Source organism: Cornus florida, unplaced genomic scaffold (genome assembly GCF_030987335.1).
Source record: "Cornus florida cultivar Cherokee Brave unplaced genomic scaffold, ASM3098733v1 CherokeeBrave_3.0.0_Hap2_Chr02, whole genome shotgun sequence".
In the NCBI taxonomy this organism is placed as follows: domain Eukaryota; kingdom Viridiplantae; phylum Streptophyta; class Magnoliopsida; order Cornales; family Cornaceae; genus Cornus; species Cornus florida.
The window spans coordinates 15,668,472-15,686,562 of record NW_026775572.1 but is presented as its reverse complement, the minus strand read 5'-3'; the positions used below and the strand labels follow the sequence as shown (position 1 = coordinate 15,686,562).

The following is an 18,091-nucleotide window of genomic DNA, read 5'->3' as shown; positions in this document are numbered from 1 at the left end:
CAAATCCTCTCCAGTTTTATGAAATAATTATTTTATTTTTTATCTTAGTTTATAAAAAATAATATTTAAACTGTATTTCATAATTGTTCTTGAAATTTATTACTACATCTCATTTTTGTCCAAATTACTTTTTCACATGACTGTGTCATTTTAACCGAACAACTGATTCATATCATATGGTATATCATTTTATCTTCAAAAGTGAGATGAGGTTTGGAGTTTGGAACATTGTGGGTATCTGACTATTTAGCTATCTATTAAATAAATAATTGCGTCACTATATTAAAATTAAAAAAATACAAAAATGAAACACGAATATCATATTCTTTTTAATACTGTAGTATGTATAGATTCTAATTCTTTTTTGATAAATAAATTAACCTGTTGCCTTATTAATAGCATTATTTTTTTATGTTGGACTCATTTATTAATAATGAACTGAGTTGCTAAATTAGCAAGGACTCGCCAGTCACTTAGATTGCAATTATTTTTGATAAATAAATAGACCCTTTTAATTATTTTTTGAGCTTCGCTCAATTAAATAGACTGACTTGCTTAGACTAGCAACAAGTCGTTAGAGGGACAAAATCGTATCCGAACGTCAAGATTTGTTCAAATTTAACTTATATTTAAATCAATCAGGTTAATATGGAATGATGAAAAAGACAATAATCCCTCTTATATCAATCCGCATCTGTCGGCACTAACACACTATCCCAAAGTCCCTCTACTCTCGCCATCCCCACTCTCACTCTTTTTCTCTTATGGCTCTAATCTTCTTCTGCAAATCTTTGCTTCTATCACTCTTCTTCTTATTCATCGAAACCCTTGCATTTTCAGCTGATCAGACGGTCAAAACCTACATCTTTCGAGTTGACAGGTTCTCTAAACCCTCCATCTTCCCCACTCACTACCACTGGTACACCTCTGAATTCGCTGACCCTGTTAGCATCCTCCATGTCTATGACACCGTTTTCCATGGCTTCTCTGCTTCCCTAACCTCCTCTCAAGCCGCTTCGGTCCTCCAACACCCTTCAGTCCTCGCCTCCTTCGAGGACCGCCGGAGATATCTCCACACCACACGGTCACCGCAATTTCTAGGCCTCAGAAACCAGCGCGGCCTCTGGTCGGAATCCGACTACGGATCCGACGTCGTAATCGGAGTTTTCGACACCGGAGTCTGGCCTGAGCGACGGAGCTTCTCCGATCTCAATCTCGGTCCTGTTCCGAGGCGGTGGAAAGGCGTTTGCGAGACTGGAGTCAGATTCACTTCTAGAAATTGTAATAGGAAGATAGTCGGAGCTAGATTTTTCACAAAAGGTCATGAAGCGGCGGGGAGATTTGGCGGGCCGGGAGGGTTTGGAGGAATTAACGAAACTGTGGAGTTCCGTTCGCCGAGAGATGCCGACGGGCACGGGACTCACACGGCGTCCACCGCCGCCGGAAGATACGCCTTTCGAGCGAGTATGGCCGGCTATGCTTCTGGTGTAGCAAAAGGCGTTGCACCGAAAGCTCGATTGGCGATCTACAAGGTTTGCTGGAAGAATTCTGGATGTTTTGATTCCGATATCCTCGCGGCGTTCGATGCTGCCGTGGTGGACGGCGTCGATGTGATTTCGATCTCAATTGGCGGTGGAGATGGTGTTTCCTCACCTTACTATCTCGATCCGATCGCCATTGGAGCATACGGAGCTACTTCTAGAGGTGTTTTCGTGTCATCCTCCGCCGGAAACGACGGACCAAACGCAATGTCCGTGACGAACCTGGCGCCGTGGATTACTACAGTCGGAGCTGGCACAATTGATCGGAATTTCCCAGCTGATGTGGTTCTCGGGAACGGACGTAAACTCGCCGGTGTGTCACTCTACGCCGGGGAGCCTCTAAATGGGAAAATGTATCCTCTGGTTTATCCCGGTAAATCAGGGGTACTCTCTGCTTCACTGTGTATGGAGAATTCACTCGATCCTACCCTCGTTAGGGGCAAGATTGTAATTTGCGACCGTGGAAGTAGTCCCCGAGTGGCCAAGGGATTGGTGGTGAAGAAAGCCGGCGGTGTGGGAATGATACTTGCTAATGGAATTTCCAACGGCGAGGGCTTAGTGGGCGACGCTCATCTTCTTCCTGCTTGTGCCGTCGGTGCCGATGAAGGCGACGCAGTAAAGTCCTATGCTTCATCAGGTCAGGCAACAGCGACTATCAATTTCCGAGGAACCATCATCGGAATCAAACCGGCGCCAATTGTGGCTTCGTTCTCGGCGAGAGGACCAAATGGACTCAACCCTGAGATCTTGAAACCGGACCTCATAGCTCCGGGGGTGAACATTCTCGCTGCGTGGACTGAAGCAGTCGGTCCGACAGGTTTGGATTCCGATACTCGTAAAGCAGAATTCAACATTTTGTCCGGCACATCAATGGCTTGTCCTCATGTAAGTGGCGCAGCGGCCTTGCTCAAATCGGCACACCCAGATTGGAGTCCAGCGGCGATAAGATCGGCGATGATGACCACCGCTCGTATAACTAATAATAATATGCAACCAATGACGGATGAGGCCACCGGAAAGCCATCGACGCCGTATGATTTCGGTGCCGGACTTCTGAATCTTGATCTCGCAATGGACCCGGGACTTGTCTACGATATCACGAACGAGGATTACGTGAATTTCTTGTGTGCAGTTGGATATGGTTCGAAGACAATTCAAGTGGTGACGAGATCGCCGGTGAATTGTCCGATGAAGAGACCGATGCCGGAGAATCTGAATTACCCGTCAATTGCTGCTCTGTTTACGAGCACATCTATGGGTGTATCGAGCAAGACTTTTATTCGGGTCGCCACAAACGTTGGTCTGACAAATTCAGTTTACAGAGTGAAGGTGGAGCCGCCGAAAGGGGTGGCGGTGACGGTGAAACCGTGGAAGCTGGTGTTCTCGGAGCGAGAGAGGAAGCTGAGCTATTTGGTGACTATAACGTTCGACAGCAAGAATGTGGTGTTGGATGATTCGGGTGCTGTGTTCGGGTCCCTTTCTTGGTCGGATGGAAAGCATGTGGTTCGGAGCCCCATAGTGGTCACTCAAATAGATCCGTTGTAAAAATGATATTATAGATCATGTGATTATGATCGATGATAATCAACGGTAGTTCGGTGGATATGAAATGGCAAGGGTGTAGACTTCCGCGTATGGGGTAGTAGCATAACTTTTGCTACGGACGATAGAAGTAGTGTTGTTTTGTGTGGATGTTCCCTCCTTCGAAGAGGTGGAGGATGTTTTGTTTGCACTTCTGTTCTTTAGTTTGCTTTGGTTTTTTCTTTGTTTTTATTCTGTTTTTTTAGTTTCATCTAATAGTTTGTAATGTGTTTATAAGCATGAGAGGCCTATATGCTCAATATTTATCATATATAACTATAGTTTAACCTAGAGTGAAAAAGGCAAAGAAATGTTTTCGAGGGCACATATGTTTTTATTTAATACCAATGTGCCTTTCTTTTACTTTCTTTTGTTTTATTTTATTTTATTTTATTTCCTAAAATTTGAAGAAAACACAAGTACACTCATATTGCAGCTGAGTTCCAACTAGAACTGCAATTCGAGAGAGTTAAACCTATTCTGAAATCTTAGAACGAGTTTAACATTGGGTGAGAAAATTGGGTTTGAGCATGTAGTGTAAGAGAGATAATAGAGATGGACAAGGTGACCGGTAGTTTATTGGAAGTTACAGTCTTGGCAATTTGAACGGTTGAGGCCGGTACAAATTGCATACTTAGGTCCGACATTCAACCTGTTTTTTTTGACGTTGGCATTGTGTCCCATAAGTTTATTGCAGTGACAAATGACATTTATCTTTCGTAGTTTCTTCAATTAAAAAAAAAAAATCAAACTTTATACATTCAACAGTCTTATTAATTTAGTGGTAGGACCCCCAAACATCAATCAAGCCATGACTCAACCCAATTTTTTTGTTCCCACGTCCTAGATTGAAGCAAAATCTAAGGAGAGAGACCCCACATCGATAACCATTCAAAAAATTAGGCACCAAACTGAGATACCTTGACCAAAGGTAATATATATATATATATACACACACACATATATTTCCGAGGGAAACTATAACGTTCCAAAAGCTCCCGTGGACGTGGACCCACCCATCCTTTTCTTTTATTTTGTATCCAAAGACTGGACCCACCACTTCTCTTTTTTCCGAGAACTGATGGGCCAACGAATAATAGCAGTAAAATATCTCAATTTATTGAATTTGTCTGAATTAGATCCTTGGGTTTTGGGTTCATGCAGTACACCCCTATCTGACCCAGTCCGGTATCCGGACGGTTTGTCAGCTGAGCAAGATCCAATTAATTCTATTGGGCGGGTCATCCGACCTGTTTCTGACTCTGGCTCCAACTGACCATGCTTTTATTGCTTTACCAAATTACCATATCCAAATACACAATGGTCACACTCTATGGAATCAAGTTAAAGAACCAACAACATTCAATACCTTTGTACGGTTATATTATATATTTACTTATACGTAATAAAAAATGGGTAACGGGCTAATGGGATGCACCCACGAGATTGAAACCTGATGTGAATGGTGGAGTCTTGCATTAAACACTATCTTACGTACCACAAGCAAATCTGGTTTCTTGTATCGAGTGGGGAGACCAATTCGATTCAAATCCCATATAAAATCACATTAAATTTTCGGCCATATATTACTGGGTTAATTATAATGACACCCTCAGAAGTTTGGTTTAATAACACATATATACAAGTTAGATGTTTTTTTAGATGATGACACCTTCAAACAAAAATTTGATCCAAACAAACTCTTAAAAAATTTGAAAAGGTAAAATTGCCCATCAATATTTAACTAATTTTAATTGTAAAATATCATAATTTTAAAATTACACTTTTGCCCTTCTACTAATCTCCCCTAACCCATTTAATGTTTAATTTCTCTCTATCTTTTGCATCAAGTTCGGCTCACCCACAATCGCCCACAAGCAAGACAACCTTCCCCACAAGAAAAGAGACAGCCTCCCCCACCATCGCCCTAAATTGTCACCACCCACTCACTTTCACCACCGCCTACCCCTTCTTTCCTCCTCTCTCCACTCACCACCACAACCTCCACCACACAATCACCACCCTACCACCATCACTCGCTATTGCCATAGATCCTATTTTTGTAAAACCACCATACTTCTCATTGGGAAACCTTCGCCGACCTAAATTCGAAGAAAACAAACATAGGAGCAACCCACAGATCAATTCAAATCCATTTGCATTATCAGACCGTGGTCAGAGATTGCAACGGAGGTGGTGGTGGCATCACCTGAATAAACTGAATCGGATTCATAAATTGATTTGATTCCTTTGTGCGATCTGAAACCTCACTTGAATCTACTCCAGGAAGCAAAAGGGTTGGAGAAGTCAGAGGATTGTTAGTCGGCAACGATGTTGTTTTGAACGGCACTGTCTTTTGGCCACAAATCGGTATATGTGAGTAGATATATATATATATATAGATTGTTAGTCAGCGACAATGTTGTTTTGAACGGCACTGTCTTCTGGCCACAAATCAGTATATGTGAGTAGATATATATATATATATATAGTGGATACTGGTAGAGACCCAGATCGTAAAGTGAGGTATATACACACATACTTATTATTGCTAATAAAAGAAATTCTGTTTTAGTGTGTTATTGACACAAAAGCTTGGCACGATTTGGGCGATTTTCCAGCTGTTTCGTCTATCTCCAATAGACCTAGGGCTTCGTCGATTCCAGCGCAGAGCTTTGGTGACCACCCCACTAGTACGTTGGAAAACCATGAAACGTGCACAACATAGGGCTCCGGTGACCGTGCTGATACATTATATTTATGGAACGCATATGTATATAAATATATATATATGTATATATATATCAGGTTATGTATATATTGACAATATTTGTATATAGAGATGTGGGAGAGGTTATTTTGGATATTTTAAATTTATTAGAATGGGTAACTTGGTAATTTTGCTATTCAAAAGTGTCATTTTACAAGTTAAAGGGCACTTGGGTTATTTTACCACATGTCAAGCTCTCAATTGGTGTCTTTGTCAAAGGTAGCAAAACTGAGGGGTGTCATTGTTCAAAGCTAAGGGTGTCATTGTATTTCCTCCTTTCTAATTTAGTTGTCCATCTTTTCTTTTTTGGATTATCCCAAAATACTTGTCCACTTACCAAATTTAAACAATATATTTCTCATCCTTTTATAAAATACCCTTAAAATTTTTACAAAATTTCAAACTTGATTATATATATATTTAAATTTGAAATGGTAACTTTGTAATTTTTGAAGGGGACAATGCAATAATTACATATTCTCTTGAAAAGTTCTACTTCCCAAAAGGGACATCTAATATAGAACAGAGAAAGTGTATGATTGTCAGGTAAATTTCAAGAGTGTCATTGTAATTAACCCTATATTATATGAATATATATATAGTGTTTAGAGCAGTCTATTATTACTACCTTACCTAACTAAAAAAGAACATAATTTAGTCATTAGTGGCTTGTGCGTGGCACATGCAGTGTGGCCTTTTGTTTGATAGTGAATTAAGAGTTACAAAATTTAAATTACACAATATAAAAATTTGTTGAAAAAAAAAAAAAAAAAGAATAGAAAAAGAGCCAAAACGCGCCCGTAAAGCATTAGAAAGACACATATTAAGAAAATTCGTGACTTAAGATTTATCATTTTGCCTTTAGTCTAACCTATATAACGTGTCCTCCTTTAAAAGAAAGATTACACGAACTACTTCGATTGCATAATGGACAATGTACCTAAAAATAAATAAATAAAATAATTTTTTTCGCCTAACATTTAACAAGGATCACGTTGATAATTATGTTTTCTCTATCATTTTCACATCTAATTTATAATTATGTAGGAGATTGTGATGTGGCACAACAATATAGGCCCAAGTAGGCTCCTATCTTTTCCTTCCTATGCTTTTCATAGCAATGGAGTTTCCATCTAAAAATTAGATTAATGAAAAAGACTTTTAATGAGTAAAAAAAAAAAAAAAGAACTATTTAAAGTGGAGGGTTACTACTTAGATTTACTAGATATAAAAAAATAAAAATTATTTGAATGGGTGTGAGTTTTAAACAGTGGCAAACTTTTTTTCGTCTCATCTTGATGATGTATTATTCAGTAGTCCCATGCAGTCAGAATCATTCATATTTGTCCAGACACGGCTACAATTAATGGAGACATGTCGATCGCTTTACTAAAGCAAATAATGCACCATCTTTCAAAGTTTTAAAAATATATATATACAAAAATATTTTCAGTTTGAATTAGTTACACTGCTTCAAATTGATAGAATTATCTTTCTAAAATTTTTTACTAATTTTAATTCCATACAATCGAACTCGCACTATATAAAAAAGCTTTGTGATGCAAAAGAAAAGCATAAAGCTGAGAATAAATGTACAATAGATTGGTGTAATGGGACTTGCTCATTTAATCAAAAGCTCAAGTTATTGGATAGTGTTACATACCTACTTATTTATACTCAATCATTTTTTCATTTGGATCCAATGTGAGTCAAATGACCCATGACCCTTGTAACAATTGGGCTATATGAAGAGCCCAATAGTGACAAGAAAAAGGTGATTTAGGCTTTGCTAGGAAGCCCAATGATACAGAAATAAAGGAGCTGGCTTTAAGCCCAGCCCAAACCAAACCAAACCAAAAGATTTAAACAAGGACCGTTATGATGGACTAACGGTAAACTCTGCAAAACTACTATGGATTTGTGCTCTATTGCCTGCAAAAGCACACTCCCACTAATTTCTTCTTCTTCTTCTTCTTCTTCTTCTTCTTCTTCCATTTTGGTTTATCATCTTAAATTTTTGACCTTGTTTGAATTTGAGAACTAATCAGAATTTGAAAGCCATTCTGGATCGAGTTCTTCTTCTTCTTCTTCTTCCTTTTTGGTTTATCATCTTAAATTTTTGACCTTGTTTGAATTTGAGAACTAATCAGAATTTGAAAGCCATTCTGGATCGAGTTGTGAAAGTCAATGGATTTTTCGCAAATTTGATTGTGAACTCAAAAGTAGGAATAAATTCTCTTTAGCCTCACATATTAATACAATAATATATCATGCCTTTCAAGAATAATTTTATTGTCCTCATCAGAATTTGAGTTTGTTAATTTAATACAACAATTAATTTAAAGCTTGTATCCCAAATCATGCCATGCCTAGTACTTTACACATATAGATTAGATTATGATTGTGAATGGAATAATTTCTGATGCACACAGCCTGTGGTACCGTGCGAAAGATGGCTATTGAGGGGCAGGATTAGGGCCAGCTGAAGTTGTTATAGAATTATTGCGTATTCGCTGTCTTGATTTCCTTGTCAGGTAAGATTTGTGATCGATGTTGATGAAATGCTAGAAGAAATATGGTATGAACCAAATTGATGTGACAACCGGACTTTGTTTGGTATTGGTTAAATATCAACTTGGATGTGATATATAATGCTCCATTAATTTTACATGGTTATTGCTATTATAATGTCTTTATTTCAATCATGATGTTGTTCAATAGGGCAAGTTGGTAATGCATTTGGTGGTGTTACTATTTGGCTGTGGTGGAGTGAAGCTTATCTGGTTCACTTGAGGCCACTATAGCTCACACAACAGATCAAAATCGGTTTAGAACCACAACCCTTGCTCACCAGAAAGGGAAAAAAAATTAAAAAGAGCCACTAAGATGATGCTTCATTGTTTATGTTGTCACAAGGCTTGATGATGATGCAGTGCATGCATGCTAGTCAAGATAGAGTAATTTTTTTTTTACCCTAAGAGTGTTATTTTAACCCACCATTACCCTTTACAAAAGCTGCTGTGTTGAGGCTGATACTGTTAAATTGAAGCAAAAAGATCAAAAGTTATGAAACCTATGTTTGAATGCGACACTTATTTTGGTTTCTTTTCGAGTTTGTAAAGGCCATGGTCTTTTGATGTTGCTTTTAGATTCATAATATGCAACAGGATCATTTTGTTTAATTCTTTTAGTCAATCATTTAGTGGATGAATGATTAAAGTGTTCATATTTAATTGTGTCATTTCAATCTTATTCTCAGCAATTGTTCTATGAAATCAAGTGCACAAAAACTCTGCTCCTTCATTGAACCTAGACTGTTTGAATCTGTGGATTAGTATTGGTTGTGGTTGTTTTTTCATTCCAGTCACTAAACGTGAACTGGAAGGTTGGCCTCACTATTCAATTCCAGTCCAATCATATGATCTTGAAATGTTTCAATTGTCCGGATCTTGCATTGTAAGACTTAAGTCTTGGTGAGCATTTTGAACCAAATTTTAGTTTCTGCGTCAATGTATAACATGGTTTTGCAGCCAAATGCAAGATTTTCGCTAGCATTTTTAAGACAGAAAGGTTAGATGAAAGCAAAATAAGGTTTCATATTTGTGTAATGAACATTAAGGATACATTTTATTCATTACAAAAACTACAGATCCTTTAAGTATCTGCAGTTTCTTACTCACACAGTACAGAATACAGAATCTTTTTCTGATTTAATTTACCGAATTCCTACTCTTTAGACTCTCCCTCTTGAAGAGTGTTTCGATCAATAACTAGTCTTGAAAGGCTTGTAAGTTTTAAGTTCGGTGAAAACACCAACCACAGAGCCAACAGCCGCGGCTATGGAAATCATAAGACAAGTCATACTTAGTATCTGAAGTGCAACCCACCGCGTTGTCCATCTCCCAATCTTCTTCTGAGCTATATACATCTCAATAGGGAAGAACACTGTCAATGGCCAAAACCCCATGGCTCCAAGTATTCCCACGACGTCATTGAAGAAAGGCATGAGCATGGCTATGAGGGTTGTCATCATCGCGAAACAGGTCCTAAAAACTAGGCGAAAGAAGTTCAGCTGGTAAACACCATAACAAGGGATTGGTATGTCATATTCTGCTGTTACAAAGTCACTCTTTGGCCACTTCTGTGCACACCATTTCTCCACAAAAGCAAATAATGGCTGGCAAAACACCTGCAGTTTCCCAATTTTTTTAAACCATGTCATCAACATATCAAATTACTTCAAGAAGCAAATATATAATTGATTGTGATTAGAACTTAAATGAGTTTGTACCTGGTATGCACCAACAAGATGGACAACAATCGCGACATTGGCTATGTCAAGAAGCCAGTATGGGTTATAGAAGCCAAAGCCAGTGAGAAGATTTCCAGGAGCTTCATCACCAAAGGCAGCATAGCCCATGCATCCACAGAGCATATAGAATACGGTTGTCACCGTGACACTCATATAAGTTGCCTTCTTCATGGTCTTGTGCTCCGCTGGAGGTGACCTTATTGTGTCCTATAGAAGAAGCACAAAAAGTTTTTAATTTGATAAAAAAAAAAAAAATTGTTAGGATTTATCAGAGGAATAAAATTTGGTCAAAATAATCATAATTTGTTAGAATGTTTTTGATACCTGAATTTCAATGAGGACGAGTGAATAAGAGTATGCGAAAGCAATAGCTCCAAGAGCTTGGAAACTCCTCCATATCTTCTGTGTGGAAGTCACTGTTCCGGCATGTGTTAGTGTCCCTATGCTGATACCAGTTAGGCCTCCCTTGATGCTCCCATTTTCTACCAAAAAAAAAAAAAATCAGTAACAAATTTAATTAATACACTTGATGGTGATACAGTTTTTTCAGATACCAAAACAAGGCATGATTTTATCTTATTGCATTATACATAATTAAATACAAATTGCAGTGTTTGTTTAAATTTGATAAGAAATATTGATGTATGTATAATTAATATATGTACACCTGCAACTTTGGCAATGCCAAGAGAAAGACCAACACTGGAGTATGTGAAAGACATAATAGCTGCAACAATGGAGAGCCACCATACTTGATCAAAGTCTGGGATCTGAGAAAATATTATCTCTGCTATCCCAAATGTTATCATGTACCCGTTGCTGTTCATGTGACAAGGATCTTTTCCTCCACTCTTGTGAAAACAATTCGATCTCTTTATAGCCCTATAATAAACCATATAATTAATAAACTAAAATATATCATTGAATACATGATTTTACTACATAATTAATTTATTATCTACTTCCATTAATATTAGTAAATTCCTTTTTACTGGTAATAGGGTTCTATAATAAAATTGTTGTGGCCTTCACACACACACACACACACAAAACTTACATCATGCTGACTGAGGCTGCGATTGTGTAGCCAATTGCCACACCAGCCATGTTTAAGTATTGCATCCACCCACATATATTAACTTTCGGTCCCCCTGCAATTCCAAATAAATTTAATAACTGATTAGACTAATAACAATAATCTAATTAAATTTGAAAATGATATATAGATATTAGTTAGTAGTATATATAGTTAGTTAATTTACCTAAGTTAGCCTTGACACAAGCCATGTAGGTGTAATTTCTTTGTCCGGTGACAGGGTCCCCGGTCCTGTAGCACTGTGATAGGAGGTTGGAGGTGTAAAGATTGACAATGGCGAAGAGAAGCAGCACAGACGGTCCTGCAACCCAACCCAGCTGACCTACCGCCCATGCTAAGGATAGCACACCGGACCCTATAACGGCTGTGACAATGTGCGCAGTTGTGGTCCACAAAGTTCCTGTACCACCATCATATAATTGTATCACAATTAGTTCCATACTTCCATGGTCAACATATATAATTAGTACTACAACATTGTTACATAAAGGTTAAATTAATTATCGACAGAGTAAAAAATTAATAATTGACTAAATTTACAATATAGTTGAAGATGTATGCACTTGTATTTTCAACGTAAGTGTAATAATTTAGTGCCCCATAAAGTAACCAAAAAAATAATTAAACAAGAGATTATCCATGAAAATTAACATTAGTTAGCTTCGGTTATAAAGCTGTTTTTTGAATGAAAAAGATTTCCACTTCTCGAATTGAAATTTCAATTTTATTTTTTATTTTATTTATTTATTTATTTTAATGGAAGTTGATACTTCATCACTACAAATGGATAACAAGCTAGCTACTGTATTTCCAAAAAAAGAAATAAGTTTTACCCTTTGATGAATATATATATATAGTACTAAAATGAAGTGTGCCTCATATGGTATGATCACTCCTACCTTTTATTGTTATGTTCGAGTCCTGCTACGGATACTATTGTGAGTGTGTGCTGGTTTACCTGTTCTCTTCAAGCGGCCATCATCATCGAAGCACTTGGAATAGTTGGCCTGAGGATTAATTGCTTCAGACTCATTGATGGCGCCTTTAGGTTGAACTTCCACTTGCAGGTAGTGACGGATATCATGCCTCTCTTCAACCTAAAATATATATTAATAACAAATGGATGGATATATGTATTAGAAGAAGAAGAATTTGAATGAAGGAAAAGAAAGGTATATATGTTTAATTTGGAACACACACACACATACACACACATATATATATCTTACAGCGCCATGATGGATTCTGGAAGGAAGAGTTCGACTCCTTGGCAACATGATGATGTTATTAGAAGGAGGGAGAGATGAGAGACACTTCTAAATGCAGAACTTGTGGAGGAGAAGACGGTGTATATCTTGAGTAGCTAGTTGTTTATGCTGTGTGTAACGAGTGAGTGAGACTCTGAGAGAATAAAATAGGGTTTTATAGGAAAAGATAATGTAGCAAATCTTAAATAGGACCGTGTTAGGAGATGAAGACGATGGTATCCATAGTCACTCAAATAATGATCAACCGTGTAACACGACTATTGTGGGAGTGATCATACATTGCTGCTATTCATCCCCACTATCAATAATAATAATCCAAGGTGGACCAGCATATGTTAGGTTCAGTAGGATTATATATATATATATATATATATATATATATATATATATATATATTCTTTTCTTCTTTCTTCTTTTCCCCCATTTTTATTTTATTATATGTGCCACGGCTCGGAATAGGGAAAATATATATAGTGAGATCAATTATTAATGCAACTCTTGGTTCTTTTTCTAGAATTGTTTGACCATGTAAAACCAACTGACTAAACTAAATACGGAGTACTAAGTAGAAAACAATAAAGAAAATTATTCGAATAAAGATTAAAATAAATTGAAATAATGAATTGTACGTCTGTACGTACCCCACGTGGCACAGTCGCACATCAATATGTCACCATTAGTATCCAACAAATGCTGATAGAAATAAAAAAATAGAAATCCAACAAATGGAATAATGCACATCATGAGACCGTAGAATAAGATCAGATTATTTTGAAATGTATCTACAAACATCCACGAAAAAAACAAAAATTGCATCTCGAAAACTAACCAGGGTACACATTTACTCTAAAATCAATGCTAAATTGCTAGTTCACAGACATTGAAAGTACATGTTATATATATATATGTATGTATATATGTATGTATGTTATTTCACTAGTAACCTGTTGTTTGTTGGTAGATAATGAAAAGAGCAAGTTCCATTAGGCTTTTTCAAGTCCTTATTAGTTTATTATTTAACAATGGTGTCTTAGGCTAGGGAAGGTGTATATGTAAGTTTGTAATCATTAAACGCACTCACAAAATTTCACAAGATCTAAATGGCAATAATTAACCCTAACAAACAAAATGTACGTCGATAAACGCATTTGTGCATAGATGTATATTTGTAATAGGCAGCAAAACATGCCAATTTCAACATAGATGATTAATCTAAAGATAAAGGAAATATTACAAATGACAACAAATATGGATATTTGAGGCACTCAGCTCCGCCTCAGTCATTTTGATATTGCCTTTGGGGGGTGTCAAATGAGCACATTGGATATAGAATTAGAAAAATGCTAATTTAAAAGTATAAAATTGAGTTTGAATTTGGAAACAGAAGAAATTTAGTTAAAATTTTAAGTTAAATTTTTTCAAATTTCAAGTCATGTCAATTTGGTACTCTCAAACATAATAAAATTTAGTTCTAATTCCAAATTTAAGGCACATATTCAATACTTTCAAACATAACATGAATATTACTTATCCTCGTCAAAATTTCAGGATAATAGGAGATCAATTGCTCCCTACCTTTATGATGGAGGTTGTGATGTTAGTACATTGATTTATTATCTTATTTAATTTGTCAACCAAACACGCTCGCTGAATTTTTTTCTTTTTACCGGGTTAGATGGTTTGTTATTTAGCTTCCGACTTATGAAAGATTTTTTTGATTGCCATGGTGTGTTTCTCTTCTTTTCTTTATTTTACATTGGAAAGAAATATACTCACACACACACTCCTACCTGAACTCAAAGCCCTTATTGAGAAAATTAACTTCCTTCAACTCACTCAATTGTCGGTTGTTGTTGAGAGTTAAATCATTTCTTCATAAACATCATCACATCATCACACAAAGATATATGGAGATAATAATCATACACATCCAAGTACAACATAATATTCTACATGGTTCACCCAACTCTAAGGTTATGCCCATGGACAAAGAGATTTCACTATTATGAAAAAAGAAAGAAAATCTATAACAAGATATCAAAACCCCACTCACTCTCACTCATTACACTCTTAAGGCTATCTACATCTTTACACTCAAGAATTACATATACTTTATTCTTTTCTTCTCACAACCCTCATCCTTAAAACTTTTACATTTTTTCTCTGGCACTCTCTACTTCTTACACCCATTTCTATTTATAGAGTTCAAACCTAATCATTTATTGGACAAAAAATTCACAACTTGCCTACAAGGAGTTACCATAACAATCATAACTGTAAAATAACAGCCTAATATGCCACAAATTCCTTTCTTTATGTGCAATCTTCATCTTAATTGAATTGTTCCAAATAAATGTCAGTCTTTTCCAAAACATGGCATACACACCTAATTCGAGCCCCAATACCCAACAATCTCTGCCTTGGCTTAAATTTGGTCTTCAAGCATTTCTCCCCTCGAACAAAATCTCTCCACCTCAAACAAAACACTATAATAAAATTAAGAAACACATTAACATCCCTCCCCTCCTCTTTGAGAATGTAAATAATAAACCATTGGACTAGATGCCCCCTTTGTAGGTGTGTTTCTCTTGTTGTAGGATTATTTTCTAACATGGTCCATGACTTTGCTAGCATTCATACATCCTCTTTTTTTATCAAAAGTAAAAAATCAATAAATTAATCTTGTTAAGAATTATAGTGATTAACTCCACGATGGTAGCTGGGAGTCCATCCCAAAAGATTATCGCAAATTTTTAGTGGGAAGGTTAAGGTTTCTCTTTCATTTAATCAAGTGGTAGCATGTCAAGTTTCCACTAAAGGAAATGACACCACGGTGACATCCTATTATATCCCTCTTTTTCTTTAGAAATATTACAATCTACTGTTACTCTAGTTCCCTTTTTTTGGCTTCAAGGCCAAGGGTATTTTAGGAACACGGGGTCAATTTCCATTGGACAAACCATTTTTGTATATGCAAAGTGGAGTCTCCTCTCTGTCAATGAATAGACATAGACATATGCCTAGCTAGGCAGTATTAAGGTCTATCCTTATTTCATGAAGCTTTTTACTCTCACATAAAAGCGTGCTTGCTGACTCCCCAACCATAATCGACAGTGCCCCCAAAACCCAAGCATTTTTTCATTATTAGGTAACTCATTGATACAATCATATGATCATCTTTTGTCATTCAGAATATTTATCGGAACCCACTTGTTGACACTGTTAATTTGGCAACTGATTTAATTTGATCATTATTAATTCTATATATGGTCAAAACCAAAGTTTTTTTTTTTTTTTTTTTTTGGTTATCCGAAAAATTAAAAAAAAAAATTCAACTTTTTTATGAAGGAAACATCATTTTTCGTCTCTGTAACAGCACGTACGAGTATCTTTGAATTTGGTTGGTATTTGGTTTCTAAAAGAGAATTTTGAAAGAAAAATAAATAAATAAACTGAAGTGAAGAAGTGGCAATTAATCACAATGCATGAGAAAGAAAAGGTGAGAATGAAGTAATTAAGGATCTATAAGGGCAACTAATTAATAATAAAGTATGAGATCAAATTGTCTTAGCGTACCAAGAATTTCATGAAAAACCTTTGGGTTATCTACGATACTAAAGGGTATTTTTTCTGGAAAAGTGTTTTGAAAGTGCATTACAATCACTTGTTCAGACTTGCCCTTTAAAAATCTTTAAGCACTAGGCCACTCACGCGGGTTTGTGTCTCTATAGTTGGCATATGGGTAATTGTCCTAATAATTTTGTATGGCTTAACTTTTTCTTTGTTTTTTTTCCGGTCAATTCAATACACTTGTACCAAACACGACTAACACGTTTTATTTGTGCTGATTTGCACCAATCAATTATAAGTGACATGCATATATATATATGTGTGTGTGTGTGTTGTCAACTTGTTAGTCAAACTAGTCAAATGGAGTCATGAACGAATCAAGCAAACGCGTTGGATCCATAGACATATGAAATTAATTAATGGATGAATTTATGGTTAATCTTTGTTATTTAGTTATGCCCATGCATTAATTTATTTCCTTCCAAGTCCTCTGCACTCGTTCTTCACTTCCCTCTCATTCACTCTCGGGACGCAATATACTCTCGTTCTATTCTCACTATTTATGAATTAATTCTATTACTTTCGCTCGACGTTGACTTAACTAATGACATGATTCACAATGAAAACATATGGTAAAGCTCTCGAATTTCCAATCTGTGCATAAATATATATATATATATATATATATAGAGAGAGAGGAGATATTGAGTTTCCTTAAAGGCCATCAGCTAATTAATGGTTGAATCAATTACCCTTTTAAGTGCGATAAAATTGTTTAAGTTTGTTTGCTTCAATTATAATATATCTGAAAGTAATTTTGAAGAATTTTAAAAGCACTATAGTCAGAAGGAGGAGTTGACCTTGACTTGAATAAGCCCATTGTCTTTTCACATTTCCACAGCTGCTACAATCAAATTGCTGTCGGAGCACTGCACTTCTGCTGCTGCTGCTATTTATATTTGTGCGCCATTTTATATTTGTCCCACCAATATCCACAATTGATTTATTAGTTTTTTTAAAAAAATAAATTTCATCTTCTTTAATATGATTTTTATTTTTTTCTACAAAAAGGAGTCATGTTCATTATATTTCTTCATATATATTTGGTCATTTTTATTTTGGATTTTTGATTCGTGCTATTTTAAACGACAATTGACACATACAAGTATTACACACAATGGTGAATTTTTGGTTGTCTGTCAATTAAAGAATTACCCATAACGTAAATCTCGAATAACTGCAATCACATTTAAATTATGAAGCAAGTAACCCTGATTACTAACTTTACTACTTTTCTCAAATGTATTCCATTTCATTGTTTAGGTGACTACTATTTTCTCGTGTGGGTCAGTACAATATTATATATTTCTACATACTAAAATACAACGTAATATAAGAAAGATCAATTCAATTCGAGCAAACAACCAAACTAGTTCTTCAAGAACTTGGTGTTTGAATACAACACTCGTCAAAAGGTGTTCTCAACATTGATTTCATGGGCCAATCAAGTATGGAAACCCATATAATACTGCATTATAATTTTGTAGCAGGCCCAAAGAGCCCATTTTCTGTATTCTAGTCAGAGAATATTTGGGCTTATAGGCACCTTTTTCAATATTCCACTGAACAGCTTCCCGTCTCGACTCTTGAGTATATATAATTGCGAAGCATCACCTTGCCTATTGACAACCAAATAAATAAATAAATAAAATAAACTCATTGTGTCATGTGAATGTGACGGAATGATTGCATGTGTTTCGAAGAAAAAACAAAACGTTAAAAATCTCATACTTTAACAGTTTAACCAAGTGCTTTTTGTTTTTGAATACTTAGCCTAATTTTAATAAAATGAGTAAAAATTATTTTTTATATATAATAAATATTATTTTATTTTATTTTTAAAAAATCCTATGCACATCGTACCGAATCCGTATTCATGATAACCAATTTTAA

General features: G+C 35.9%; 2 protein-coding genes across 2 annotated transcripts; one reads left to right on the top strand and one right to left on the bottom strand.

Moving 5' to 3' along the window:
* The first annotated feature begins 676 nt into the window (after positions 1-676).
* Positions 677-3,485, top strand: LOC132293854 (subtilisin-like protease SBT1.6). Its single transcript, XM_059791498.1, has one exon. The coding sequence runs from the start codon at positions 765-767 to the stop codon at positions 3,084-3,086; it is 2,322 nt and encodes a 773-aa protein (XP_059647481.1). The 5' UTR covers positions 677-764; the 3' UTR covers positions 3,087-3,485.
* Positions 3,486-9,502: 6,017 nt separating this feature from the next.
* Positions 9,503-12,814, bottom strand: LOC132293853 (amino acid permease 4-like). Its single transcript, XM_059791497.1, has 8 exons — positions 12,530-12,814; positions 12,259-12,397; positions 11,467-11,700; positions 11,262-11,355; positions 10,872-11,086; positions 10,529-10,686; positions 10,184-10,411; positions 9,503-10,081 (listed from the first exon to the last, which is right to left on the bottom strand). The coding sequence occupies exons 1-8, from the start codon at positions 12,575-12,577 to the stop codon at positions 9,656-9,658; spliced, it is 1,542 nt and encodes a 513-aa protein (XP_059647480.1). The 5' UTR covers positions 12,578-12,814; the 3' UTR covers positions 9,503-9,655.
* Positions 12,815-18,091: the final 5,277 nt, after the last annotated feature.